This window comes from Bacillus rossius, chromosome 3, assembly GCF_032445375.1.
Source record: "Bacillus rossius redtenbacheri isolate Brsri chromosome 3, Brsri_v3, whole genome shotgun sequence".
NCBI lineage: Eukaryota > Metazoa > Arthropoda > Insecta > Phasmatodea > Bacillidae > Bacillus > Bacillus rossius.
The window spans coordinates 23,319,544-23,346,440 of record NC_086332.1 but is presented as its reverse complement, the minus strand read 5'-3'; the positions used below and the strand labels follow the sequence as shown (position 1 = coordinate 23,346,440).

Sequence of the window (26,897 nt, the reverse complement as noted above, 5' to 3'; positions counted from 1 at the left end):
TCTTTCTCCACAAACAGTTTTAAAAGAAATATTGTTTCTTTTTTTAAACCAATCAAGCCAGCCAGTGATATCATTAAAATTGTCTTTTCCTAAGCTGACAGCTAATTCTTCAGCTTTAGCAATGATAAGAGGTCCACTCAGAGGAATCTTATCTCATGCCTGCTTCAACCACTTAACACACACTCGTTCACATCAAGGTTGATCGGTTCCTTGGCTCTTTTCCTACAGTTAGCTGAACTGCTCAAGATTTTATCTTTATTTTTAAAATATGTGAACAAAGTGTTCGAGGGAATCCCATAGTTTTTCACAATCTCATACTATTTTCATGTCTTTCTCCACCTCACGAATAGCTGCTGCCTTTTCAGCAAAAGTTAAGATTTTGAATGTAACCCTAGTTGGTTTGGACAAAGATATTGTCAACTCAACTCACTAATTGTTACAATACACATGATGCACTAACTTAAAATACTGACCTAAAACGCAGTTTCATAAAGAATCGCAATATGTATACTGTACTGTAACAGCCTACTCAGTCTGTCGAAAAAGATACACTGAAAAGTGGGACAGAAGTGGAGAAGGAGCAAAAACAGGAGGGGGTAGGAGAATAAAGGCAAAGCCGGGGGCAGCGAACTGATGCGGCAACACGCAGAAACAGAATGCCAATGACAGTCTCCGAGTCTCGCATCGTTTGTACAGTACATACTCTTCTAACCTCACAATCAAGCCTGCTAACGTTTACAAATCTTCCCTGCTCCTTATTGAGTTTCGTGGTGTTATAATGCAGAATATATTTGTAGTTTTTGTACGAAACTTAATTCGATTTTACTTCAATTTATCTAAAAAAATCTAATATCACACAATTTTTTTACCACTGTAAGTATAAGAATGTCAAGGGACCGACCGAAAGGTTCGAATTATTCACGATTTAGAATAAAAACGTTCATTGTGTAATTGTAACCATATTTAATGCACCAATGTACTTTACGTATGTGCGTAGCGATCAATCCTACACATTATTTTGATTTAGAATAACTAAATAAATATACAAACTTACATTTCATTGCTAGCTCGATAGGATTGAACTAAACACTTGCGCATGATGCCAGCTTTCACAAAGCTAAGATATCCGTCTTTTTGAAACTTTAACTTTTCATGATAATAGCTAAAGTTTTCCTTTTCCAATGCACTCATGTCAGATGAACCAAAACAACGAACACAAATGGTCAAGAAAATATATTTAATAAAATAGGGAATTTACATTAACCCCGCCAAATTCCAAACTCAAACAAATGAAAAAATAAAACATTTTTGACCATAGACAAAATATATTACATTTTTTTTTTTGTTATGTGGCCTACAGCTTTACGCCAACAGCCAAAGAGTCATTATATCCAGTGTGAATCTTAATTTCAAGTCGTTATCAAATATTAGAATATATATGGTACACCCATGCCTTACCCGGGACTCGAACACAGGACCCCTCGCACCGTAAGCCGGTGTGCATCCGACTACGCTACGGAGGTCGGCAAAATATATTACAGACTGAAATATACTTTCGTAAACGTTTCCAGGCTAAGATAATTTCATATTAAAAAATATTAAACTATATTTTAAAATTAATGAAGATATGAATTAATGCAAAACAAGCATAAGAATTTTATATTAAAAATAATATATATATAAACTTCATTTAAGCACCCTCAAGAACTTTGATAAGTAATACCCATATTATGATTAGCAGTAGTTAATTCCAGCAAAAAAAAAAGTAAGAAAGAATCCTTGTTATTTAAGTTGAATTTTTGTATTCATGGGTATCGCATACATTTTTTAAAGGAGTTCTGTCTAAAATCGTTTTGATAATTAATTTTTTTAGCGAAAGATATTAATAAATGATGAAATAAATTTTAAACCTATGTAATTAGGAACCACACAAATGACATTGGTTGAACTTAAAAATAGTATCCAAATACAATTCAATGTCGAGAATATTTAACTTAAATAAATAATAACCGAATCATACAGTATGTGGTCGTCTATCCCTATCGGGTTGCACATTACTCTCTTGCTGACTGTTGGATTACAGAAGGCTGACAGTGCCATCCGCTAACGACCATGTCCTGCGATGACGGATACAATATCTCGCTAGAGTGAATGTGAATAACCAAATGCAGTCCGCAGACAAGTGGCCAGCATGATGGAGTCGTTATTATGGCTATCAGTGTGAAAGATAGCCTGGATGATGATCGGCGCAAAACTGGAAGCATTTTCGTCGGCGAAACACCATTGAATAAAAGCGAAGTATAAATTAACTGTGGTCAGAAACTGGCAGAACGGCGGAATGCTGCACGAGCAAAGGAACTAAACAGCATCGGAACTCGGAAGGAAAACTTCAAGGACCTTCGGCTGGGGCTACTGTAGGCTGGCAGTAGTAGCCCCAAGCTGAACGACCTTCAACCGACTCTGGGATTTTGGGCAGTGAGGTTTGGGACCCTCCCCAACACTGGTTTGAAAGGTACACTGCTGTCGACTGGAAGATGAAGATGGAGCATCGCCAGGCTGCATGAAACCCTGTGAAACCGCAGTTCGAGCCAATTTACTGGCTCGTCTGCCCACCCCCATACAGCCAGGCCTTAGCTGACGGCGAATCAGTGGGTTTACCCGATTGCAGGTCTTGCCCTGCCGCCTTCTTTAGCAGTTGCTAGAACCGAGGCTGTCCCACTGGCCTAGCAGTGAACCCGGCACTAGGGAAATGGAATATTCACAGAGGCCCATTTATTTTTTACAGGTGGCTGCCTTGGCAGCTGTGCTGGGCTGACGAGTGAAGCCGACCGCCCCTGGGGGTACTAGCGTCCCTGGTTAAAACAACCTAGGTGTGCCCAACAAAATAATGCGGGCCGCAAGGCCCAAGCTCCCAACCCCTCCGTGGTTGAATCTTTCTGCCTCGCCCAACTCTTCTTACCTGGACCTTTTTCCCTTTTGTCCAGAAGTTTTCTTTCTTGCTTTAATGCATTATTAATTGATCCCTGCATGACCCGGGCCAGGGATTTCCCTATGTCTATGCAGTTTTCAACTTGGTCACTTTAGTTAGCTTTTAGGCTAGGCAACAAAAGGGGCGCTAGCCATGGTGTCAATCGTAACCACGACTCGCCAATAAACCCCAGTTAGCACATGATGCAAGAGTCCTTGTTCTGCATGGTTAAAACCCCGCATGGTAGAGTGTATAATGCTTCGGCCTGAGACACACTTAGGTCCTCCACTAACCTGGAAATCCCCTCTCCCATAGATTAACTTAAGCTAGGAAAAAATTCAAGTCATACAATAGTAATATCTGACATCGACACGACCATGGCCTCTAAACCCGTACTCCGTACCGCTAGTACCAGATCCCGTTTTCGGAGCGCACCCTTAGCCCAGCGGGAATGAGTCAGGCGAGCACCTCGGGCGTGACCCCACTAGACTCAAATATACTTCAGGGCACGAAACCCCGGGGGCTCGACCCCATAAAACAATTAAGAAACAAGACATTAGGACACAATTATTAATTCAAATGCATTAAACAAGTCTCGTAGCCACTCCGTGTGATCACCGCACGCATGGAGTAGACAACGAACCTCATTACCAGTCACCGCTGCCACTGGCCTTAATTAAAGTGCCCGTGACAATGATCGAGTCAGATAAGGAGAAATCCAACCAGAACAGTTCACAGGGAGACAATATGTTAATAAATTTTTTACAGTCGCCAACTTGATGCCACAATTCAAATAATTAAATACTATAAAACCATTGGTAAGACTTAAGCATTCAATTTCAAGGTGCTACCCTTTAATTGAGCACCTAGAACGTGTTTTTAGCTTATAATAGAGCAAATTAAGTTGATATAAACTTTTGCGCCGACTCACAAACGAGGTGAAAGTTTCCCTCCCTTGCGAGGCGGCTATGTTCGGCAGTCTCCAACCACACTGCGCCGGGTCAAAACGTGTGTCCATGAGAAGCCTTCAATTTTGTTCCACCGATCGTTCACGCTTGATTTTATAACCAAACCTTTTTAATTCATTGCTGCTCATGTAGACTCGGCGTGTATTTCGTTGGTCGCGCAATTTACGGCACTGGCCGACTCCAGCCAATTCGTTTACGTTAAGATCGCAGCGCATACGCCTGCCGGCTACAACCTCACGTAAATGTAGAATATAATTTAGGATCACGCTTATTGAGCCCTCCGAAGACAGTTAACTTTCGGCGCTGGCCGTCTCCAGCAAACTAGTAATCACGTCCCCGCGAGACTGCCGCGGCAAAATCAGTGTTATGTTAGTGTCGTGTTTTGTTTTGTAATCAGCATGAGTTAGTGTAATAGTACAACAGCTCAGACACTGAGTAGCGCATTATCATAGCTTTTGTTGTGGTTCTGCCACCGCGTAGTGTATGTGTAGGGAGTACAGCGTACCCATGCGTACCACCGGAGAAGTCCGTGGATTGAAAGCCAATTTAATATAAACTGTGTCGTCTACGATTATTCCGCACCATTCCGTCCTCCACACGACCGAGCGGCCTCACAGCCAAGTAGGGAGTTTCAGGGTAGATTTCCAGCCGCGTACCTGGCGGGGCACACAGGGGCAGAGAACCCGTGACCCATCACCAACAGCCTAGTGTCCCACTAGCCTGGTGCCCCCGGACAACAGCAGCACCGCGATGCCCGTAATGCCTGTCAGGTACTTCCCGGGCCTTCTACAGAGGCTGGGTGACGACAATGTTTAAATCTTAAGTCGTCATTTATGGTTCTTTCACGACCTGTCTAAATTCATACACGACAATCATAAACCATTCCACTCTTCGAGCATATTAGATTCCACTAGTATACATAGACTCATTTGTTAAGTACATGCCCATTTCTTAATTCTTAATACTTAATTTTTTTTTACCCTAAACTAAAAATACGCTATTAATAAATTATCTAACACTACGAAGTTTATGAACTTGAAAATTTAACCAGTCGCATCCACTATAACAGACAATTTTCACAGTTTGAGAATTTATAGGGTACAAGTATCAAAAAACAAATGATATTGATGACGGAATTTTATATAATGAATTTAGAAGAATGATAATTATTAACTAATCAAAGGATTTTAAAAAAGTTCTGGCTTATAAAAAAGAAATGAAACTTCATAATTCGAACCAAAATTCATACGATTACATTCACCACCAATATATGTGACGAGAATGATCTCACAATGGCAACAAAGAAGCTATAACTAAAATCTTGTAGTTCAGAAAAATAAATTTTAGATAAAGAATGACAGAAAAATTCCAAATGTGAAGTTTCAAAATTCGCCACAGTATGGGCTAAAGCTGGTGCTACAGAAAGGCACGCGATTAGAGAAGATCGAGTTATGGTGCATCTCATACTCCAGGACAACAGCTGTGGGACCACCTCTCTTGCCACTCTTTAGCCAGACGCTGGCGAGAGTATTTTAATCCAAATTCGATCGAACGAAAGCCGAACGAAGCCGATTTATGACGAACATAGCATTATGCTGACGTCGTACCGCCGAAGGCCACAAAGCCCGGCCTCCACCCGCCAGTATTGGCCCCCGCTGGTGGAACGCACCCCTCGCTGAACCAACAAGAGTCAAAGGAAGCACCCTCCCGCAAGTAGCCCTAGAGCCCTGTAACTTACATACTCACCTAGCAAGGACGCTAGAAAATTAAGCCCCATTAAACTCATCAGGTATAATTACCCAAATTTAAGTGCCAGGAATGGTGCGTCTTAGTGTGTGTGTGTGTGTTGGCCCCCTAATGGCATCCCAATTCGCTAACGCAAATTCTTTCCCGTGCGGCCTGGGGCCTTAATTATAGCGGAAAACCGCGTGAGATCATTATAGTCGTAATTAATTATAAAATGTGCAGCGAGGGGAGTGTTTGAATAATAAGCGTGACGTCGACCCAAGTGTCGACCCAGCTCTCACAGCCCGTTTTGCCACGCCAACGCCTTCTCCTGCCCTGTGTTGCGTATGAGAGGATAGTGCTGTGCGGCTAGGGCAGGGGAAGGAAGAGAGGTTCACGCGCCAGTGGAAAATTAATGTAAATACTTAATAACCGGACGGGACGAATTGTTGTAAATATTTTGTAACATCCTTTTCTGTAATGTGTTTATTTTATTATTTGAAGTGTAATGTGTAATAAGTTGTGATTGTTCACCGGGCGCCAAAGCCGTGGCTTCCGCCTGTGACCAATCAGCGTGTTCCTCGGGCTCGCGGGGAGGGGAGGGATGCGAACGCTCGGTCGCGAGAGGCGGGGAGGCAGGCAGTCGGCAGCTGGGCGCTGGAGACAGTGGACGTGTCTGCGAGATCGCTCAAAGACGGTGAGAACGGGCGCGGTGTCTCGCTGGAGTTCAGGCCTTGCCGAGAGGAAGTAATTCCTACCTTACAGTCGTGTTGTCATTTAGACGAGTGTGTCACCGAGTCATTCAGTCGCGGCTTGCAGTCAGTCACTTCTCTCGCGTGCGTGTTTTCTCCGGTGGTTTACGAGTCGCGGAGTTCTTTTTGCGGACTGGATTTTCACCATTGTTTGTACGGTAATTTACGGGCCCTCCCGGGCACCGTGTTGTCTGGTCAGTCGTTCAGCTTAGGGGGTGAGTCATATAGAGTTCAAGACTTAGCGACGCGGGTATTGCTCGTACCGAACGGGACGTCACGTATTTTTCCCATACAGTATCAGTGCGCAGAACCGGGCTTTGCCCTACAGAATCAGTCACAGGCAGAAACGCAGCAGCCCCTTGTAAAGGGTTTGATTTACAGTATATAAAGAACCTGGAAACTGTCATCGAGTGTGTCAATTGTTATTCTGGTGACTAAGTCCCTTAGGCCACGCGGCCCGAACCCCTCTCTACCGAACACTGAGTAGCCGGCAAAATACTATCATTCAGGGGCTAGTCGGCCAGGCGACGACAAGCAAACAGTCGCGAACTTGAGCCCCACTTTTGAATGTTTTATCGGCTAATTGTGTGGCCACAAATTCAATAGACACAGAACCAGTTGAGAGTAGCCTTAAATCTAATTAAAACAAGAGTGACATGTAATTAGCACGTACGTTTTCCAGTTTATATTGTGTAACGGAAAATTCGAGATTTTGGCGCGAGGGAACAATGACTCCCTTCCCGGGCGCAATGTTCCCCCGGCAGTTCTTCGCGGCTCGCGGTCTAGGGCGAACGTGTTCGTCCCGCGGAGTGACATCAACTTTATCTCACTGATCGTCATACTGGTAATTATTTAATTCTTCAAAACCCTTTTCAGTCACCCTTCGCGAGCTCTTAGACCATTTACGGTGCAGGGCTTAACCCGGCTTCTTTTCATTTCACTCCCATGACGCGTTCATGTCGCCACGCGAGTAACAGCATAACGGACCTGGCCGACTCCAGACCACAGAACTTTTGCTAATACAATCGCACAAACGCCTGCCGGTCACAAACTTTAGTAATTAGCGAACACGTGAAGTGTCAATTTAATTATAATTTACGGGGCTGGCCGACTTCAGCCAAGACACAATATATAACTGCCGATAGGGAACGTGGACAATTAGTGTAAGCAGAGTAGGTACTCTGCCTTGTACTTTATTTTAATTAATGTGTCAGTGTAAAGTGTTAGTGCAACGTATCGAATATAATTGTGTACTTTGTAAACAGTGTTTGCGGCATCGCAAAATTAAGTGACACACACAGAGTGTAATAAAATCCACCAATCGGATCTTGCTGTCAATTATTTCACTCAACCCAGTAATCACCTCGACCGACCCTCCGCATATGGTGTGTTGCATACCAACTCACAGCCTATGGACCTAGTTAACACGCTGGGGCTAACGAACCACACACTGCTCTACCACCCCGTATCTTCAACAACAGCTAGACACACGGGCTAGCCTGGCGCCCATCTGGTAAATTCGGCATAGAAACAACTCACTACACACTAGGTCCTCCCCGGGTTGCGACCACAAAAACCCGGGTGATGGCAATACCAGCCAATCACAGACACCACACGACAGGGGGAACTTATGCAAGATACACAAAGGTAGCCCCTACTACATGGGTCACCCGACACCGTCAACCCGAACAGCCACTCGGGCCAAACAGTCGCAAGCAAGATGCAGAAAAACCCACATGTAGCCACTGATGTGGTTGAACTTTGTAAATAGTGTCTCCAAACACATGCAGACAAATAAAGGGAGAGCTATGCTGATGTAAGGTGCACAGGTGAAACCGACATCAAAGTAAACTACCGCAAGGAAAGTGCGAGAGTGAAGATGGCTCCGAAGTACGGCCCGACTAGATTTCACGGACAGCACTACGAGATCACATACTGCCATTGGTGCGACATGAAGTTGTACCGCGCATGCATGGAGGTGCAAGAATTCCTGAACATCATGAATGGAAGTTTCACGTGAACAGCCTACAAGGAGAAAGTGACTGGAACAGCACAAGATAAATCAGTGAGTCTTCCTCGCACCACGAGCGGTTCAGTCACGTTGCATGAATTTTTGTGACAAGCCCACGAAGGCCCAGCCACATTCACACAGGCCTGCCGTGATAGATTCGTCCGATAAGTTTTGGAAAAATGGATATAGCATGTCAGCGGCCAGCTGAGTGTGAGCGTGTTAGATTTGTGGGCAATATGTTAGAGAACATTTAATGGAATGGGGCATTTCCCATTGCGACTCAAGGCGCAATTTGATTACTTCTGCACATGAGCGCAATGTTATTGCGCACTGTTCTGCTGCTATAAATTTGCAAGGGAAAATGTGGGGATTTTCATATGGGTAAAAGTCATATTTCACCGAAACCTGGCCACAGGAGGCCACATCAGCGAGGACCTGCGGATTGTCTTGGAACTCATAGTTCTGGAACTGCGACAGTTTCTGAAGAGCGCCACCAGAAGATAACTGGATGAATTCGTGATCTTGGCAAGAGAAGTGGAGTAGGATCTCCAGGACATTAGCCAGCCAAGCGGATCACTGGCTCAGTGTCAGGCGACCACGACCGCGCAGGCGAGGTGCCATGCAGCAAAAAGCCTAGGACCAGAGTTGGCAGCAGCCCCAAATGCGGGAAATGCTGGAGCATGCGGTGGAATTACAAGAATATTCCGACTGAGAAAAAAAAACACCAAAAGTCATTGGGCCATAATATCCAAAAATTATTTTGTGGTCCAAAACGTGGTAGCCCTTTAAGTGCTAAATAGCAAATGTAATATGATGATAGTTCAAAAAGTAAAGCTTGTAATTTGTTGATCCCGTGGTGGTTTACATAGTACACAAAGAAGTCCTCTGGAGGAACAAGTAAAGTTCAGTAATGTAGCCAATGAATTAAATTCAGCAATGTGGGGATCGCCATGCAGCCAATGAGAAAGGATTTAGCCACACTTACTCTATTTCTGTGAATTTCAATGTTTGACAAATGTGAGAGTTTTCATGGCGCGCGGACGCGCCTCTCCCGGTTGCATGTATAGATATAATGGGACGAGTTCATAATGGCTGCATAACATTAGGTTTTGTCTTCGCATGAAAACTTGTAGTGATCAATTGGTCAGGCTAGGCGATGTTTTGAATTAAAACTGTACAAGGTCAAAAATGTTAATAATTAAAATATTGGAAAAATGCTTAAATAAGACTTCTGTCATTTTTTTTGATACAGTAAAAGTTTTACATAAATACAAAAATTAACAAAATTGGCTGCTGCTTTGGAGATAATCATCTGTCTCTGGTGATGTTTGTTTGTTGCATGACACTGGGTAACACTATGTTTCATTGTACACATTCTCCATACTCGTACAGTACTGTGCACACACTAGTGAGCCGACGATTAGGCTTCAAGGCTTGTGCGATCGGAGAGATAACCGACAGTTATCATCAGTAATTAAAAATAAAACACTATATAACTGGTGCCCCTGATGGTCTCTTTGATATTGAATATTTCCTAACATGTTATGAAAGCAAATATTAATATAAGTATTTTAAAAACTTCAGAATATGTTACTTTCAGTGTTTAATCATTTCCCAGTTTACTGTAAAGATATTCTGTAATACTGGGAGTTTACACAAGTAAGATACAACATTTCATCTGGGTAGTCAAAATATATTACACATAAGAAACATTAAACTTTTCACAGATACTGATTTTGAATATATTTTAAAAAAAATTATAATTTTGATTCACACGTAGGATAAAGTGTAACATGGTCACAAATAAATAAAAATTGGCGAACCAAACATCAGGAATTCAGTACACTGGGTGAATTCCTCATCAGAGAAATGCAGTTAAAGCAGGGAGTTACTGCTTAGAGACAGCCCCCTTTCTATGGTGCAAGAGCCAGCCGGGTGCAGTGGAGATAGGGTCCCCCAGCAGCACGCTGTTTGCAGTAGAAGTGTAGAGGTACTGTGCCATTACAGTCATGCTGATATGCAGGCAGAGACTTAGAGGTGCCAAGCACCACCACCATGGCAGAAACAAAGCAACTGCAATGGGATGTATTATAATATCCACACAGCCCGCACTATGCAGAGACTCCTCAACCTGCAATGAGACACAATACACCTATTTAGTCACCTTACAATCTGGCAGTTTGCATTTTAACCAGCATTCTTGGTTGGTTGGCTAAAGTTCCAGAATTTTTCACAATGAAAAATTTATTAACATTTTCATAAATATGTGTATTGTTGTTACTTCACTTCCATTCCCTAGAAGGCAAATGTAGAATACCTCAGAATTACCCTACCATGATAAAAATCGGTGTGTCTCAAAATTAATACAGAATCAAACAGGACTTATCAAAAACTATTTCGTAGATCAAATGAGTTCTAAGATATAGTCGATGATGTATATTCGAACCTCAATCATAATTTGATTGGCTGTTGTACTCAATATATAGGTATCTGAATCGTACATAAGGGATAGTGTTTCGACAATTCAAGTTATTGGCTAGTTATTGTGTTAGACAACCTTATAATGTGTGACAAAAGCTGTGACACAATGGCAGAAGTTACATAATCATACACCAAATCACTAATTGAATATGAATAGTTTTGCTTTTTGACGGGACGTCTAATAAATCGATGAACACCGGCTGCACGCACGAAAACGACTCGTAGTCGAGTCACACATTTCATTGACGGACCGTACGACACGTCATACGGCTGATTTAGGGCAGACCGTGGAGCTGATGAAAGTAGATTTAGAAATATTACCTATTGAAGCTACATGCTGATTCTGGCGCGAAAAGTTGGAGGCTCCAAGTGCGCGGGCCTGCCGGCCCTGGTGAGTGCTGGAAGGCTATTGACGATTCTCCCTGGCAACCCGGCCAGGGAGGGGAGGAAAATCCGTGGGAAGCTACGGAGCGCGGGAAGATGATGCCGGCCAGTTTTGTGAACGAAAAGAGTTTACAACTTCATTAATTAGTTATTAAGAAATATCTGACATATTAAAAGTTTTAGTTCGTGTTTGTTATTTAAATTGCATATGCACTGAATTCCCTTTTGCACTTTGCCACACCCGGCCGGGCGCTTCGTATATACAGCCGGCCGTGACTTACGTCACGCCGTTCGGGGCACTGCACTATGTTACATGCGCGGGCGTGTTCGTAGCACTGGCACTGATTCAGGTGTTGAGGACACATAACGGCCTGTGCTCTCAGAGGGAGCACCGATGGCGGCGTCAACTATAAAACTACATTTTTATATCATAAAGCAATCATGCTGGTTTACATTAAATTTCTGGCATAGTATTCTGATTCCTTGTTATTCCTAATAATGACTTGCAAATGAATTGACATGTTTTCAAGAAACCAAGTTGTATTCACACAGACATTTCACTCTACAATGGTAGCTCTTTCAATAAAGTTACGCTGTTCTTCCTTAAGTGAGAAATATAATTTACACTAATACACTGTACCTAGTGGCCGTATTAATGAAAATTAGATTGTAGTTGGCCAATCTCGTAAGTTTGAAAATACAACCTTGGATTGTTCTCGGCTGTCAAGAGCCTTGAATCTATGATACAGAAGTCGGGACATTGCTGATATAGGAAGGTGCAAGCATGATTTAGTAAGTAAAACATATTGTTCGCTGAAGTCGGCCAGTTCTGTAAACGAGTAAATTTTGGCATGATTATGTGGCCAAGTGAAATTTAAAACAGTCTGGTTAAATCATGCACCACAAAATGACCCGGGGATGCATAGGGAGTGGTTAGATAAAAAAATTTGGTTCAATGAATTATATTTACCAGAACGAAATGCTCAGAGATCAAATGTTGTAGGCTCCACACAGAAATACCACCCACCATGATTATGAATGCTGGAAAGTTATGATGTGGTGGAGGGGATAGCATCTGTTTGTGCCAAAACCACACAAAAATGGTAATTATTTATTGTGATAGCTTAAATATTAAACAAAATTAAATTCCCCCATATAAATTACTGTATGACAAAGGTCCAAAAAAGCTGCAATTTATTATATAGTGAATAATTAGTTCAAAATTAAATCACGTTGAAGACTGTTTTTTTTTTTTTTGCTGTAACCACTCTGTATTATTATTTGGCTTCCTTATGATTACGTAATACATTCAAATGAGGATATAAATTAATTAAGACCCAAATCCACAAGGTAAATTAAGGGCTTTTTAGAACATGGTGCCCTTAAGGGGCAACACATGTATCACGCATTAAATTACCTTATATACAAGCCTGGTTTTATATCAATTTCTTTACACAACCACTGAATTGTTTGGTCAGCGAATTATACAGAATAGTTAGAAAAACACAGGAATAGGTGTTTTATTCGCATATTTGCACCGGAGTTTACATTTGAATTGCAAGGGTTAGGCAAGCTGATGCATTCTGCCAGCTTAGACTGATGCTGATAGGGTCGGGACCGGGCTTTACTGCACACAGGAGGTATAATGTCAGTTAGTGAACTGAAATTATTTTTGGATAGTAGAAAAGCACATGTTCTAAAATTGATTAATTGACGTCGTAACGACCATGGCCGTTAAGCCCATGCTCCGCACCGCCAGTACCGTATCCCGTTTTCGGAGCGCGCCCCTTTGCCCAGCCGGAATGAGTCAGGCGAGCGCCTCGGGCGTGACCCCAATAGACGTAATGAAATTTAAAGGTACGGAACCCCGGAGGCTCGAACCCATAATTCAATTAAAGGAAATGCCATTAGTACGAAATTACTAATTACCCGACATGTAATAAGTGCGTCGTAGCCACTCCAGGCGAGTACACCACGCACGGAGCAGACAATAAACCTCATTAACAGTCACCGCGGCCACTGGCCTTAATTTAAATGCCCGTGACTATGATCAAGTCAGACTAGGAGAAATCCCTCTAAAACAATTCGCAGAGGGACAATATGTTAGTAAATTTACAGTCTACTTGATGTCACAATTTAAATAATTAAATACATTAAAACAATTGTTAAGCCTTAAGCTCCCAATTACCAGGTGCTACATTTTAATTGGGCACCTGGAACGTGTTTTAACTGGTAATAGAGTAAATTCAATTATTATAAGTTTTTGGTGCCGACTCATAAAGAAGAGAAAGTTTCTCTTCCTTGCGAGGCGGCCATGTTCGGCAGTCTCCAACCACTCAGCGCCGGGAACAGACGTGTGTCCGTGGGCAGCATTCAAGTTTGTTTCATTGATTGTTTTTATTCTGCACCACACCTTCAAATTTTAATACTTTTATTAATTCATCGCTGCCCACGTCGACTCGGCGCGTATTTCGCGGAACCGGGCCTATCCCGACCGTCTTCATCGTGATACCGCGCTGCGTATCGTATCACTCACGTAAGTGTTTCGTCGAACTTAGGAGCCCGCTCATCAACCCCCCCCCCCCCCCCCCTGGCCAAGTTAACTTTCGGCGCTGGCCGTCTCCAGCGAGCATCGACCCACGTCCCGCGAGACTGCCGCGGTAACCATTTCAGTGTCACGTAGTGTTATGTTTTTTTTGTTTTTTTTAACCGCTAGACGTCACCAAGTGTTGGTGAGAATTTTTGTAGCGGGACTGACCCGCGGAGCGGACTTGTAGAGTGTACCGTGTACCCACATGGAGCCCCGGTGAAACTCCCAAATTAAATGTATTCTCACCAACTCGTATACAATAATTTTCCGTAATCTCCCGTCCTCCACACGGCCGAGCGGCCTTCACAGTCAAGGGAGAACCATTCAGGTTAGATTCAAGCAGTGTACCTGGCGAGGCACGCGGGGGCAGAGTACCCACGACCCAACATCAACAGCCTAGCAGTCAGCTAGCCTGGCGCCCCTCCGGACAACAGCAGCATCGCGACGCCTGTAGCGCCCGTCAGGTACCCCCGGACCTTTCACAGAGGTCGGGTGATGGCAAATAAATGTTTCTTGTAATAATAATAACTTTCAGATGAAATCTGTGTAAATAACATGTACATATTTTTGAACCACAAACTAAAATACTTATCTTCAAAGGTTCTCTAATATACATAATAAAGATGGCCAGGGGTCCACGACATCAGGGGAGGGGCGGGGACCGGCAGTCCGGGGGGACGAGACAGGAAGACCCTCCCGAGCACGCAGGGCACCGACCGACCTGAAGGACTACGATTACCACCCACTACCTACACAGACAGCCACTCGTTACGAGACACCACGTGTCAGCGTGATGAACCTGCTGCCGTGGTTCGCGCACAGCGGTAACATGGACAGGACATCCCTAGGGCGGCCAGCCGGCACGCAGCATGTGCCCGATTGTGTCTTGTAAATATGTTCATGGTAGAGGGGCGTTGGCGCACATAGCGGCCTATTTGGGGGGGGGGGGGGGGCATTTGATGTCGACCCAAGTGTCTCCCCAGCTCATAAAGTCCGTTATGCTGCACTAACCCCTGATCCTCCCTTGCCCCGTGCAGTGAATGTGTGTTATGTGGAACATACTGTATATTTAATAACATGTCATTTTTATTATTGGTATATATTGAATTTTTCCGAAAACTTTTGTCATTATAATTATATGTTTTTCTAAAGTATAATATTAATTGCTGTAACCGGGCGACGAAGCCGAGGCCAACACCCGGAATCATTCCGAACGCTGCACGTGTCGCGAAGTGCGGGGGGTGGTGGGGGGGGATGATGGGCGGAGAGGCAGAGATGCGGCAGGAGGGGGCAGTAGTCATCTGGCGGCCGAGCAAGGCGGTCGCACGGCGAGACGAGTGCGGCAGTGCCACGACTGGTGAGATTAGATCCGGGCGATCGGAACTTTCACGTTCACGGGCATTACGCTATCGGTCGCCATTGTAACTAATTTAATTGTAAATAAGTATTTTCTTGTTTCTTTGAGGCGGGACATTGTGTGCATCGGCGGACACGTGCGTGCCGCAATGGGACTTACTTTACGTCGCTGGCGATGGCGTTCCAACTTAATTGGTTTCTCGCTATCATAGGGAAGGGACAGAGACAGTTCATAAATCGCATACGGAACCAGGGGGTGCAGTCCGCACTTGGCGTCTGCCCAACCCCAAACACGTGCAGCCAAGCCTCACTCCGCGGAGGGACGGGTGTTGTGCCGCGGATTGCCCATGTACCTAGATTATGTGAAGGGCTCAATAAATACTTGTGGTCAAACTGTCGAAACATCATTGTAGCTCGGATAATGTTAATTTCCCCCGCCATGAGGCCAGAACCCTCCCTGATAATACGACGCAACCCGCATCACGGGGGTGATATCCGGGGCTATGACAAAGACATTTATACTAACTTTAGAATGTACATTAACCAAATACACACCTGTTCAGGTTTATCTTTCCAAAGATGAGCCCAATCACTCAGTTGTAAAATGTCATGTAAACAAGCACTGCCATATTCTTGTTTGCAACAACTCCATGGGACTATTCCCGGTATTTGGTAGCTCTCCATTTCAATGCTCTTGTTGACATTGAAGGTTCCCTCATGCAGCCAATCACTGCCATTCCAGTCATGAAGGCCGTCCACCCCGCAGCAAGCAAGGCTATATTGAGCCAAGTCGAGGTTGGCCTTCCAGGAAAGGTCGGTCGTGTACAGTGCTAGCCCACGGAGCATTGAGCGGTGGAACTGCGCGCGTAAGTTGTCCTCGCTCCCGCTCATGATCCAAAACGTGACCTGCGCGCAAAACATGGCCACCGTCGTGGCGAGTAGCCAGATACTCAGCACCCTGCCAAACTGTGGACAGCATGTTGCAGAAGTACACTCCACTGCCAGTACGCATCCAGGCAAGTATAACACGGCGAGACCCAGGCAAAGCGATGCTTGGCTGGAGATCAGCCTCCACACATGAGGCCAATCGTCTTCGTGCAGGTAGGTGGCAGCATAATCGATTGCATATAGCGCCAGCAGTGTGAGAGCCAACCAGATAAGTGTCTGTGTACCGCATGCTACTGCCATCGCCCACATCAAATTGCACCGACCCTCCATGGAGATATTGAGTGCTGTGAAGAAGATCCATGTTTTTCAAAGCATGTTTGGAATGCATTGCTTGGTTGACATTGTTTTTAATTTATTACAGGGCTGTGCTACATGTTGACAATTCGATGTCGATTCCGATTTGTTTAGTTAATATTTCAAATGTTTGGTAATATTTTGCCATTTGATTCGACTTGTCGAAAGTTACATCATTTCGATGGAGATATGCCGAGATATTATGTCGAGATCTATATCGTCCAGAGGAAAATGTCAAATTCTTATCTACATGTAAACTTTACCGACCACCGATAAGAATTCATGGATGTAACACAGGCCTATTAATTATATAACATTTAAACATTCCAATATTTTTCACACGTGAACCTTTCAGCATGTCTTGTTGCAACATTGAACAATTTAAATTTACCATTTACCAGGAGTTTAGTCATTAAGATCCTATCCAAGAAAAAACCTAAATTAGTATTTGCAGGTTATTGTTTATTAGTTCCTACACAGTAAATTTCCAGCAAAAAATAAATACTAAATAAAGCACTATACTTATTTCGGGGTATTTTATTCCTTAAATTAAAATATATTTACTTTATAGTTCAGAAATTTTGAATAATTTTGATACTTACGCATAACTGAAGCCATATCTTGAAAATTGTAGTTATTATTATAACAGTTTGGGTATTTGGTCTTTTGTTAACCGCGGCTAGGTCTATGGCCCAGTGTGTAGGTAACACGACAATTGTTTTTATCGTAATATATTTGTTGTTGTATCCATTGTGAATTTAGTCTTATTATGAGAAATAATTTCCTAAAGTATATCTTTAGTTTTTTAACAATTTGTGTTGTGTGTTTAATATATATTTTCCAGTGTATTTAAAATACATTAAAATTTGGAAGATTTATTGATGTTTTTAATATTTAATATATTAAAAAAATTTAGGTGTAGTAAGTGCTAGCAAAAATGAAGAAAAATAACCAATAAATTTTATGGTTTTTATTACTACCAAAATGGCGGTAATTCCTTTAATAAAATGACAGAGGTGGTAATTCAAAGATAATAAAACAATTGTTTTTGAAGTGTTATTTTATCATGTGATATGCTAATGTTGTTGTGCCAATAACAAATATTTTTTTTAATATGAAATTTTAAAAATTAAATATAATAATTTTTTAATTTGGAAAGCGGTATATTCCGAAGTTTCTAGGCAACGTTGCATTTGTATGAGTATTTTGGAACACTGTTGAATACAATGCTATCTTATGGCCACTAATGTAAAATGTATTCGTTGCTTGAAGTTGGCGCAATTCATTTTTTAAAGTTATAGTTATTTATAAAAATTTTACCGAAATATTAATTTTTCCCTTTTTTTTATCTGTTTAATTTTTGTTATAAATACTTAAAATGTTATTTGTTAAGTGGGCGGAGTGTTTTGATTATTACATTTTAAACATGGCGACTAAGCTCAGCCGTTCGTTACTGTCAAATTGGAATAGTGGGGTTTTGAAGATAAAAATTTGTTGGTATAAGTTTATGACTTGCAATATCTTCTTATGGTTGTAGTAGAATTCTTCTAACACTAACCATATTTAGCTGTATATAGTGTTAGAATTTTTGAGTTTTGTTGTTAAAAATAATTGTGACCTCGAGACAAGTGAAGCTGTGTTGGGGACCACATGGGGACCACTTAGATAGTGTGAGATGTCTCTATTTAATTTTTATCAGTATTATATAGAATCCTATGTTTACCGTTGATGTTTGTCACTGTTTCGGTACAAGACGCGTCTCATTTTAGAATTTATTTGAGCTGTATTTAAGACTTTTTAGGTGCGATTTAGTTGACTAAATTAAATTAATTTACGGTATGAAGTTGGAAGATTGATACCGTCGAAAGGTTTGTATATATAAGTTGTATTACGTTAATGTTTACGTAGTTTTTAGACCCTTCTTGGTTCTTCATAGTTCTAGTAGTTTGGCCATGGCTGATCCGGAATTAGGGCTGGTTATTAAAATAAATTATTTTGAAAATTATAATAAATACTACACAAAATATAGAGATGGTAAAATTGATCCATTTTGTTACTGAGTAAATTCGTAACAAGAATTGAGAAAGATTTTTTTTAAAACTGAAAAATAACTATATCTTCCCAGAAAGAAAAATAATGTATTCTTTCGAAGTTTTTATACGTCCTAAGAGTTGTACAAAAAAACTTGTTTAAAAGTTTCTTTTTACAAACCATTAGCTCAAGGGATGGAATAAAATAGGGTTTGATTGATATAAAAAATCATAAATACATTGGTACAGTATCATATCCATCCAGAGCCATTGTAAATCTTGAAAATAATACCGAAAACATTTTTTTAAAAATTTTTTATACACAACAAACATTACTTCAAGGGGTAACCAAATTAATGCTGCAGAACAAAAATTTCTCTACTACTATGATATTTGGCTTTTTAGAAGGGAAAGAAAAAATTTGGAAAATGTGTTTTTCACACATTACACACAAGGATGGTTTCTTAATTCCTACTGGTTCGTGAAAAATAATAGTTAAGGCTTACATTATAATACCATTGTTTTCACACTGCCACTGCCATTAGTTGTTTACCTGTAGCCAACTATGGAGCATTAAAAATATGCTAATTCTTCTGTTTCAAATATATTGAAGTTCATCCCTGGATCCTGAAGGCTTGATCCTGATGGCATGATCATGTTTGCTTGATCTGTGGTACATGATGCTTACTGTTTTAATTCCGTACATCGGAAAATCCTGAACATTAATTTTTTTTTTTCATAATAGCCTACAATGAATTATTTTTCAACCTGCAATCAGAATTATTTATTTCGCAATTTCTTTAACGTGCAGAATTTTCTAATGTATTGAACCAAAACAGCAAGCATCATGTACCACAGGATCAAGCCAACAGGACCATGCCATCAGAATCTTTCGATGTATTGAATTAAATACTGCAAGCATCATGTACAAAAGGATAAAGCCAACAGGATCATGCTATTTGGTTCAAGCCTTCAGGATCCAGGGTTAAACTGGGATACACTACACACCATACATATCAAACACAGAATATGACGGCTGAAATCAAAGAATTCTTTAGAAAGACTGCAAAATTCAATGTGTCAGCTACTTAAGCGCACAAAACGTATTCCTCACAGCAAAAGAATAATGTCGACAATTCTATTCAAATTTTTGCCTCCCACTAAACTTATCTGTTACAGCATCACTCAAAATAGTATGTAGGTACTTTAAAAGCAATGTAACAAAACAAACAAATTGTAATATAGTTACTAATTCTATTAAACAATATAACATGAATTATAAGCATTAAAAATTTCTTACAACTGCAATACAGTCGTTATCTAAACAAATTTAATAATTACAACAAAGTTCTCAAAAAAAAAAACACTGGCAAGCAATGAATGTCAGTGATTGCTTTATTACATAGGTATTGTAATGTAAGCTGTGAACTGTTATTTTTTTCTCAAACGAGTTGGTTTTAAGAAACCTTCCTTTCAAAGTTAATTGCAAGAACATCTCAGGTATGTAGAAACATATATTCCTATATTTCTCATTTAAACAATAAATGGATGAGACAACGTAGTAAAAGCACAGGTTTTGTAATGTAAGATATAAAAATTTAATTTTTTTACAAACTAGTAGGAATTACAATACCATCCCTTCGGAGTAAATGTAGGGACGTGTGGAGTGTGTGAAAAACATGTTTTCCGATTTTTGTTCTCTTTCTGCTGTTCTAAAAAGCTGCGGTATCCAAGTACAGTATTACCAAAATTTCATTGCTCCCCAAGTAGGTACTATATCAAGCCTGAGAAAAAAAATTTGTTGATCACTGAAACTTTTAGAGTAAGGGGTGAATAATTTGTTTAATGCTTATCTTGTGATTTTTCCGTATCACGTATCCAAGTTAATCTCTTGATCCTGATGGCATGTGCCTGTATACATTAATCCTGTGTTACATGATTCTTGCTGTTCTAATTAAAAATCAAATATTGCATTACAAACAAATAATCTCATTTCTTGTGGAAAATTTTTTTCATTTGTATTCAACTTTTACAATCACAAGTTTTTGTTTTATCACAAGTTTTTGTTATGTGTAGGATCTTTTGAGGTACTAAATTAAAACAGCAAGCCTCATATACACACAATCAGTGTATAGTTTCATGCCATCAGGATTACGGGATCAGCCTGGATATGGATACGGAACTTTCATCTCTTATCTTATTAGGGGTCGTCCATTAATCACGTGATGTTTTTTTAGCAAATTTTTAACCCACCCTCCCCCCTAGTGATTTGTGGTGAGGTTTCAGACTTACCCCCCCCCCCCCCCCCCTAAATCATGTGTATTTTTTTGTTAAAAAATATTTTTGAATATTTAAGAATATTATCTTTAAATATAGGTATAATCTAATATAATTCTGGTAAATTAAGCACAGTTATAAAAATGTCCAGACACACATTAAGGTTGCAGGTTTATTCTCACTGGCATAAAAATAATAAAGGAAAGGCTTATATGTGAAATACGCATGTATTCGGCGCCAAATCACAGTCTTACTGGCGACTGGCAAGCCGAGCCGGGTGGTTCATGTTGTGGCGGGCGGGGATATTGTTGCCTGGCTACGGAGAGTCAAAGTCACGCGTCCCTTTTCGGTTTAGTAGAAATCGCGCGAAAAAATAAACACACGTGATATCTCTCTACACCCCCCTCCCCCCTTGTGATATTTAGTGGACCCCCCCCCCCCCCCCTTTTCGAACCACACGTGATTAATGGACGATCCCTTAGAGTTTTTACTAGTAGCACAACACGGTATTTGCCTACCTGCACAGGGGCAATGCCAATCTCATAACCATGTCATTCTTGTCAAGTATATTATAGAAATCCTACAAAAAATACTGGTTGCATTGAATAGAAAGCATTGACTGCATGGAATATACAAACATGCTATGTCGATTCTGTTGAAATATTTTAGAATATAAAGGATGTTTTTCCTGAATGATCCCAAAGCTTTGTTAGTGTAACAGAAGTTCTCGGAATGCTCCAGAAGTTTTTTTAATGTTGCAGAAGATGCCATGATGTTTAAGAAAAAAATATTTTTTAAATCTTCTTGTGGGGCTTATCCGAAAAAGTATTTAAAATTCCAAAAATGATACATTTTTGTACGACTGTGTTAGCAGCACCTTTATTTTATATATAAAAAATTAGTAATATATGTGATTAGAATTACTACTCATGCCCAAATAACTTATCATGTTTAATTATTCCACAAATAATATCTCATTTTCCACTTGTTTCTAAGAAATGTGCTAGTGGTGAAGACTAAGAAGCACTCATTTGTAATACATGAAATCCTCCTTAATTTTCTTTGATTTTAAAACTCCTTAACAACTACCAAGTTCTCAAGAATATAGTGGGAATAAAAAAGGGGGTTGTCTGTAAAGTCGTTTTACGGACAATAATTTTACGTGATAACGTCATAAAAAAACATTGATGAAAAATTGCATACTTTTTAATTTTCAAATATTATTTACAGTTTTTTCAAATTTAATTTAAATAATTTGTTTTAATATAATCACGAACAATTAGTTAAAAAGCCAGCCTTAACCTGTTTAATATTATAGAAGATTTTCTCGCACGGTGGTTGGCTGGTTCTTGCACGCTCGGCTCAGGCTGAACGTGACAATTTTTCGTGCGTGCCGGCATTCATCGATTTATAAGACGTTATCACATCAAAACTTACATATTGCAAGAATTAGAACATTTAAACAATTTACATTAGGGTATTATATTATAAATGTAGCGGCCCTACTCTAACTAATCTTTCACTTTAGTTGTTATCACCCATATTTAAAAACTTATCAGCAAAGCAAAATCATATTTGCCATTCAAATAAAAAATTTTAAATGATACTAGAGAACTTTAAATGGGGCAGACCTAGCATAACTAACTCTTCACCTGCATTTGCAGGAAGGGAAATATATTAATGATTTCATTGAATTTTTAATTTAGATGACCTAACCATTCTTTCACTTAAATTATGTTCACTTACACCTGTAATCACCTAACCTTTCCGAAAAAACCTAGGCTACCTTCCTGTAGAAACCACAAAGTTGATGGCAAATTAAAATATAGAAATTACACTTAAAATTTTTTTTTCGAAGTCACAATGAATACTTTACATGGCTTGCACACATGCATTAACATTCATTTGGGGAAAAAATGTGATGCACCATGAATGTGGCAAAATATGCTATCATCGCAAATTTGCACAGTAACTCTTTCATAAAATAAAGGTTTTGAGTTGAGAACTTTTAATAAATTATTACAAACATAAATGATTTCATCAAGACTGCAATGATAATTTTTTCTATTTTTTTTTTTTCGATGCCCAAAAAAATTGTATGGTTGTATTGTAATGTGAACTTAAATAGTTGAGATTGGTTGTAGTTTAGTTTTTGATAAACATAGCTAAATATATTTTTCTGCATCACATAAAATATTTGATTGGTTGCTATGTTATTCTACTTTCTAAATCTTGCAAAAATAATCATTGCTGTATCGGATAGTGGACTTAAATGGTTAGTATTTTTGTGTATTAAGTATACAATACACATTAAATCTTTATCACAAAGTCACTGGTAGCTTGAATTTTAATGTTTTTTTTATGATGTACATTCAAATATTAATTTCACATACTAATGACTTGTTTTGTATGACTGTTATCTGCTCCGCTGCTGGTGAACAGTTGAAATGTATAGATGTTAAAAACAAGTCTTTTAACAATGATTTTATTTCGAGACTCTTATCTAACAAATGTTCTACAATCTCCCAAAAACTGGCAACTTTTTTTTCATAATCATGTCTTAATTCACCTCAACTCTACACAAATGACCATAATCAGGACCGCAACTAGGGGGGCGCAAGCGGAGCATACGCCCCGGGCGCAAAGCTGTGGGGGCGCCGAAATCGCCGGCTTGCATTGTAATTCCTACTACAACTGGTAGTGGGTTCATACATGGAAGTTACAGTAGCACAGAAACTGTTACATCTTCTACGTATGGAAAATGCTTAAATAACACAATTTTTCCGTGGGAGGGCCCCCGGACGCCACCCCCCCCTCCCCCCCGTTTTATTGGTGTGGTAAGTGCATGAATCCATTCATGCCCCGTGTGCCAGAGACTCTAGTTGCGGCCCTGACCATAATATGCTTAAGTACCTGCCAATACAATATGTGCCATGCTGTTGAACATATTCCTGTAACATATAATGGTCAGGTGGTTGAGTGGTCAGATCACTTTGCCACCCACCAAGGGAACCCAGTATCCATTCCCGGCGAAGTCAAACTTAAAATTTTTTACAAGTGGAAAACACAGTGGATGTTGCAGTGAGCCTGTGAGTTTTCTCAAGTATATTTTTTTCCGGCCTTTTCATGCCATCTTTGATCCAGGCTAATCTCATCACAACTCGTCTTAAATGGACTCTGGTGTTGACAATCCGTAAAGCCCATTCATTCATTACTGTGACAAAGACTGTTGGTAATCTTGCTTTACCATGTACCTGTCTTAACAACCAAAGCATTCTTCGAAACTTAATTGGGAGCATTACATAATAAACAAATACTTGACAAGTAGTTACCTTGATTGCAGTCTCTCTGAATCATCCACATACTCCTTTAATTAACTAGTTCGTTATACCCCTTTCTCTTCCTTTTGCTACATGAAAATTACTCAGGTGAAAGAACATGATAACAAGATGAAAGCGATTTCAAGTCTTTTCCAGTGCTACAAAGATGACCTCCAGTAAGGGATACTGGCACATCCAATTTAAACAATGCATGTACAGATCATTGCAGTTAAACTCAAGTCTCCAGGCACCTTGTGACCTTGGTCCACTCAGCCAAACAGCTGTACATTTTAAAAGCAATGGTTAAAATATTTTTATTGCAGCAAGATGGGTTCCTTTTTGAGCGACTGGAGGAATATACCAATTTCCAGCACATCTTGTGTTATAGGCAAAACTATGAACTTTGCTTTTGAACTTAAATCTATCTTGTACTAAACAGGTATGCATGTCAGGAGAGTTTGAGAGGAGTTTCTCTAATTGTTACTGGCTATTTCGTGCTACTTAGATGGCTAAATTATCTGAAAACATAAAGTATGGCCTTTGCTAGCATTTTAATCTTAACTTTAAAAATGCCTACTCCTTCAGGAGAAAGGAGAAACATACTTCCACACAATTTTGAGATCATTTGATGCCAAGGCAGTAAGTAATTAAGAGATATTATTATTAAGTTGATAACAATTTGTGGTTCAGAAGGGGAAAAAAAAGATAACTGTCAAAGGTTTGAATTAAATAAGATCAAATAAAATTAAACACACAAATAGTAAATGTGTGTGTAAAATTTAATGTTACAGCTTGTTTGGTAAAATCATAGTGTGTGCACTTTGTAAGGCAATAAGAAATAAAATAATTTAAACTGTAAAAACAATTTATTTAAATTCTCTAATATTGTGATTTAGTTTTTAATGATGGGGACAGAATGAGAATGATCATCTTGACTTTTGAGGTTGAGCAAAGTGGAAATGGTAGATTGTACGGATATTGCAATGTCTGCTGCAATGCAGAACAAGGTTGGTACAACCTACACTTTTATGAGGCTCAACCTAGAAAGCCAAGATAGTTTATTAGACAATGGCCGTGAGAGCTTGCAATCTGCCTTTAAATTATTATGTTTGTGGTGTAAAATTTGGAGGTGTGACAGTGTATACTGAAGGTAAAAAGCATTGAAAGTTGCAAAGTAAAAAAAAAACAAGGACATTTCAATGATTTTTTTTTTATTGAATTCAAATAGACACCCTTAATTAACATCATTGTATTTTTCCTTGTTAGTTATTTTGTATAGTAGTAAAATATTTATGATTGTAACAGTCTGATTGATGATTTCTCACTTGCATAAAAGGAAATTGAGTTTTAAAGATGGCAACTTTTAACTTTACAGTGCACCTAGTATTGTACATTTATAAATATTTTTTTAAAATGTTAGGCAATAAATAAATTATTTTTGTTACACTTACTAAATATCTTACATATAAATATGTCCCAAAAAAAAATTGGCTCTAAATTAAATTATTAGCTTTAATTCCCTTCTATCAAATTCTACCCATTTGGCAGTTACAAGGTGTCAGTGTCTATGCACGGGGCTGCAAGGGGCACTGAAGTCCCTGTTCGTGTGCAGGATGGGGAGTCTTGCCGCTCCGCCATGAGCGAGCTGCAGGCCACAGTGGAGTTCTCTGTGGAGCTCTACAAGTTCTACAACGTAGACCTTTTCCAGAGAGGGTGAGTTGTCCCCGCCCACAAATAGGTCATGTCCATTGTTAGACCGACAGTAGCACGTGTGTGTGTGTGTGTGTGTAGAGACATTTCTGTGTCTGTACCTACAGTTTCCTTCTCCTTGAGCATGTTTCAGCTGGTACTAAAATAATCTTGGTTTAATGGCTGTCCAAAGGAAAAAAAATATTTTGGCTGTGTAAACATCAGCTGCATATTTTTATTTATTTAGCTAGTGTAAACCACAAATTATTTTAGTAAAAATTATAGATGAAAAATGCACAAACTTCTGTTCAGCTTAAAGGATCATAACCATTTAGATACATTAAACCTATGCAGCGAGGTGGCACAATGACATATGACACTGACTGTCATTACAGAGGACCCAAGTGTAAATCCTGGCCAGGCCATCCTGATATCGGTTTTCTGCAGTTTTCTAAATCACTTTAGGCAAATGCTGGGAATGTTTCGGCTGTGGCTGGTTCCTTTCCAAATATCCTTGTTATGTTTTGACCTCGGGGCAATGAGACATTACATACAAATAAAGAAATTAACAAACCTGCTCTTAATCAAACTAAAAATAGCCTTATTTGACCTTTATAAAAGTTGTTGATTGGCGTAGGCCAGTCAGCAGGCTTCCTTCTCAACACCTGACCCAAACATTTTTCGCTTCTGTTGTGTCATAAAAATAAATATATATATTTTAATTTTTAAAAGCGTTTATGATGCAGAGCTTTACAAGGTTTTAATTAAATGTTACATACTATCATTCACTACTCAGCAATTTTTGATGATAAAAATTTAACTGTAGACCATCTTGCTGAGTTTGGATAGTATACTCAGATATAATTCAAATTTTAATTTGAAGTATTCTTACTTGTAAATTTACATTTTTTAAGCTGTGCAGCTCATTTGTGCCTTGTTTACACCTATGGTGGTTCAGAACAAGCTCACTCCTACTATTTGTGTGCTTTGTTGTGTAAAAAAATTGCTGTAAAAATTTGTAAACTTATGACACATGTGAAGGTGACAGGCACCGCAACAACAGAAACTAAGGGTCTCTGGGGGCAAATATTTCTTTTCAGCACC

The 26,897-nt window shown here is 39.8% G+C and overlaps 3 protein-coding genes across 10 annotated transcripts in view; 1 reads left to right on the top strand and 2 right to left on the bottom strand.

Moving 5' to 3' along the window:
• Positions 1-1,327, bottom strand: part of LOC134530346 (fidgetin-like protein 1) — a 30,292-nt gene extending 28,965 nt beyond the window's left edge. Inside the window, exon 1 of one of the 2 annotated variants that reach the window (XM_063365099.1) lies at positions 1,055-1,327. In XM_063365099.1, coding sequence (XP_063221169.1) covers positions 1,055-1,191 — 137 coding nt within the window. In that variant the 5' untranslated portion in view covers positions 1,192-1,327. The remainder of the gene's footprint in view (positions 1-1,054) is intronic. The other variant, XM_063365098.1, reaches the window with a different exon arrangement.
• An 8,769-nt stretch (positions 1,328-10,096) lies between these two features.
• LOC134531413 (tetraspanin-3) lies at positions 10,097-17,146 on the bottom strand. Its single transcript, XM_063367115.1, has 3 exons — positions 17,080-17,146; positions 15,791-16,467; positions 10,097-10,555 (listed from the first exon to the last, which is right to left on the bottom strand). The coding sequence occupies exons 1-3, from the start codon at positions 17,093-17,095 to the stop codon at positions 10,313-10,315; spliced, it is 936 nt and encodes a 311-aa protein (XP_063223185.1). The 5' UTR covers positions 17,096-17,146; the 3' UTR covers positions 10,097-10,312.
• Positions 17,147-17,841: 695 nt separating this feature from the next.
• LOC134530343 (protein FAM135A) overlaps positions 17,842-26,897 on the top strand; it is a 110,047-nt gene continuing 100,991 nt past the window's right edge. For 2 of the 7 annotated variants that reach the window (XM_063365092.1, XM_063365091.1), the window contains exons 1-2: positions 17,843-18,345; positions 25,717-25,817. In XM_063365092.1, coding sequence (XP_063221162.1) covers positions 25,741-25,817 — 77 coding nt within the window. In that variant the 5' untranslated portion in view covers positions 17,843-18,345; positions 25,717-25,740. Of the gene's footprint in view, positions 18,346-25,458; positions 25,818-26,897 lie in introns of those variants that run through there. The other 5 variants (XM_063365087.1, XM_063365086.1, XM_063365089.1 and 2 more) reach the window with 3 other exon arrangements.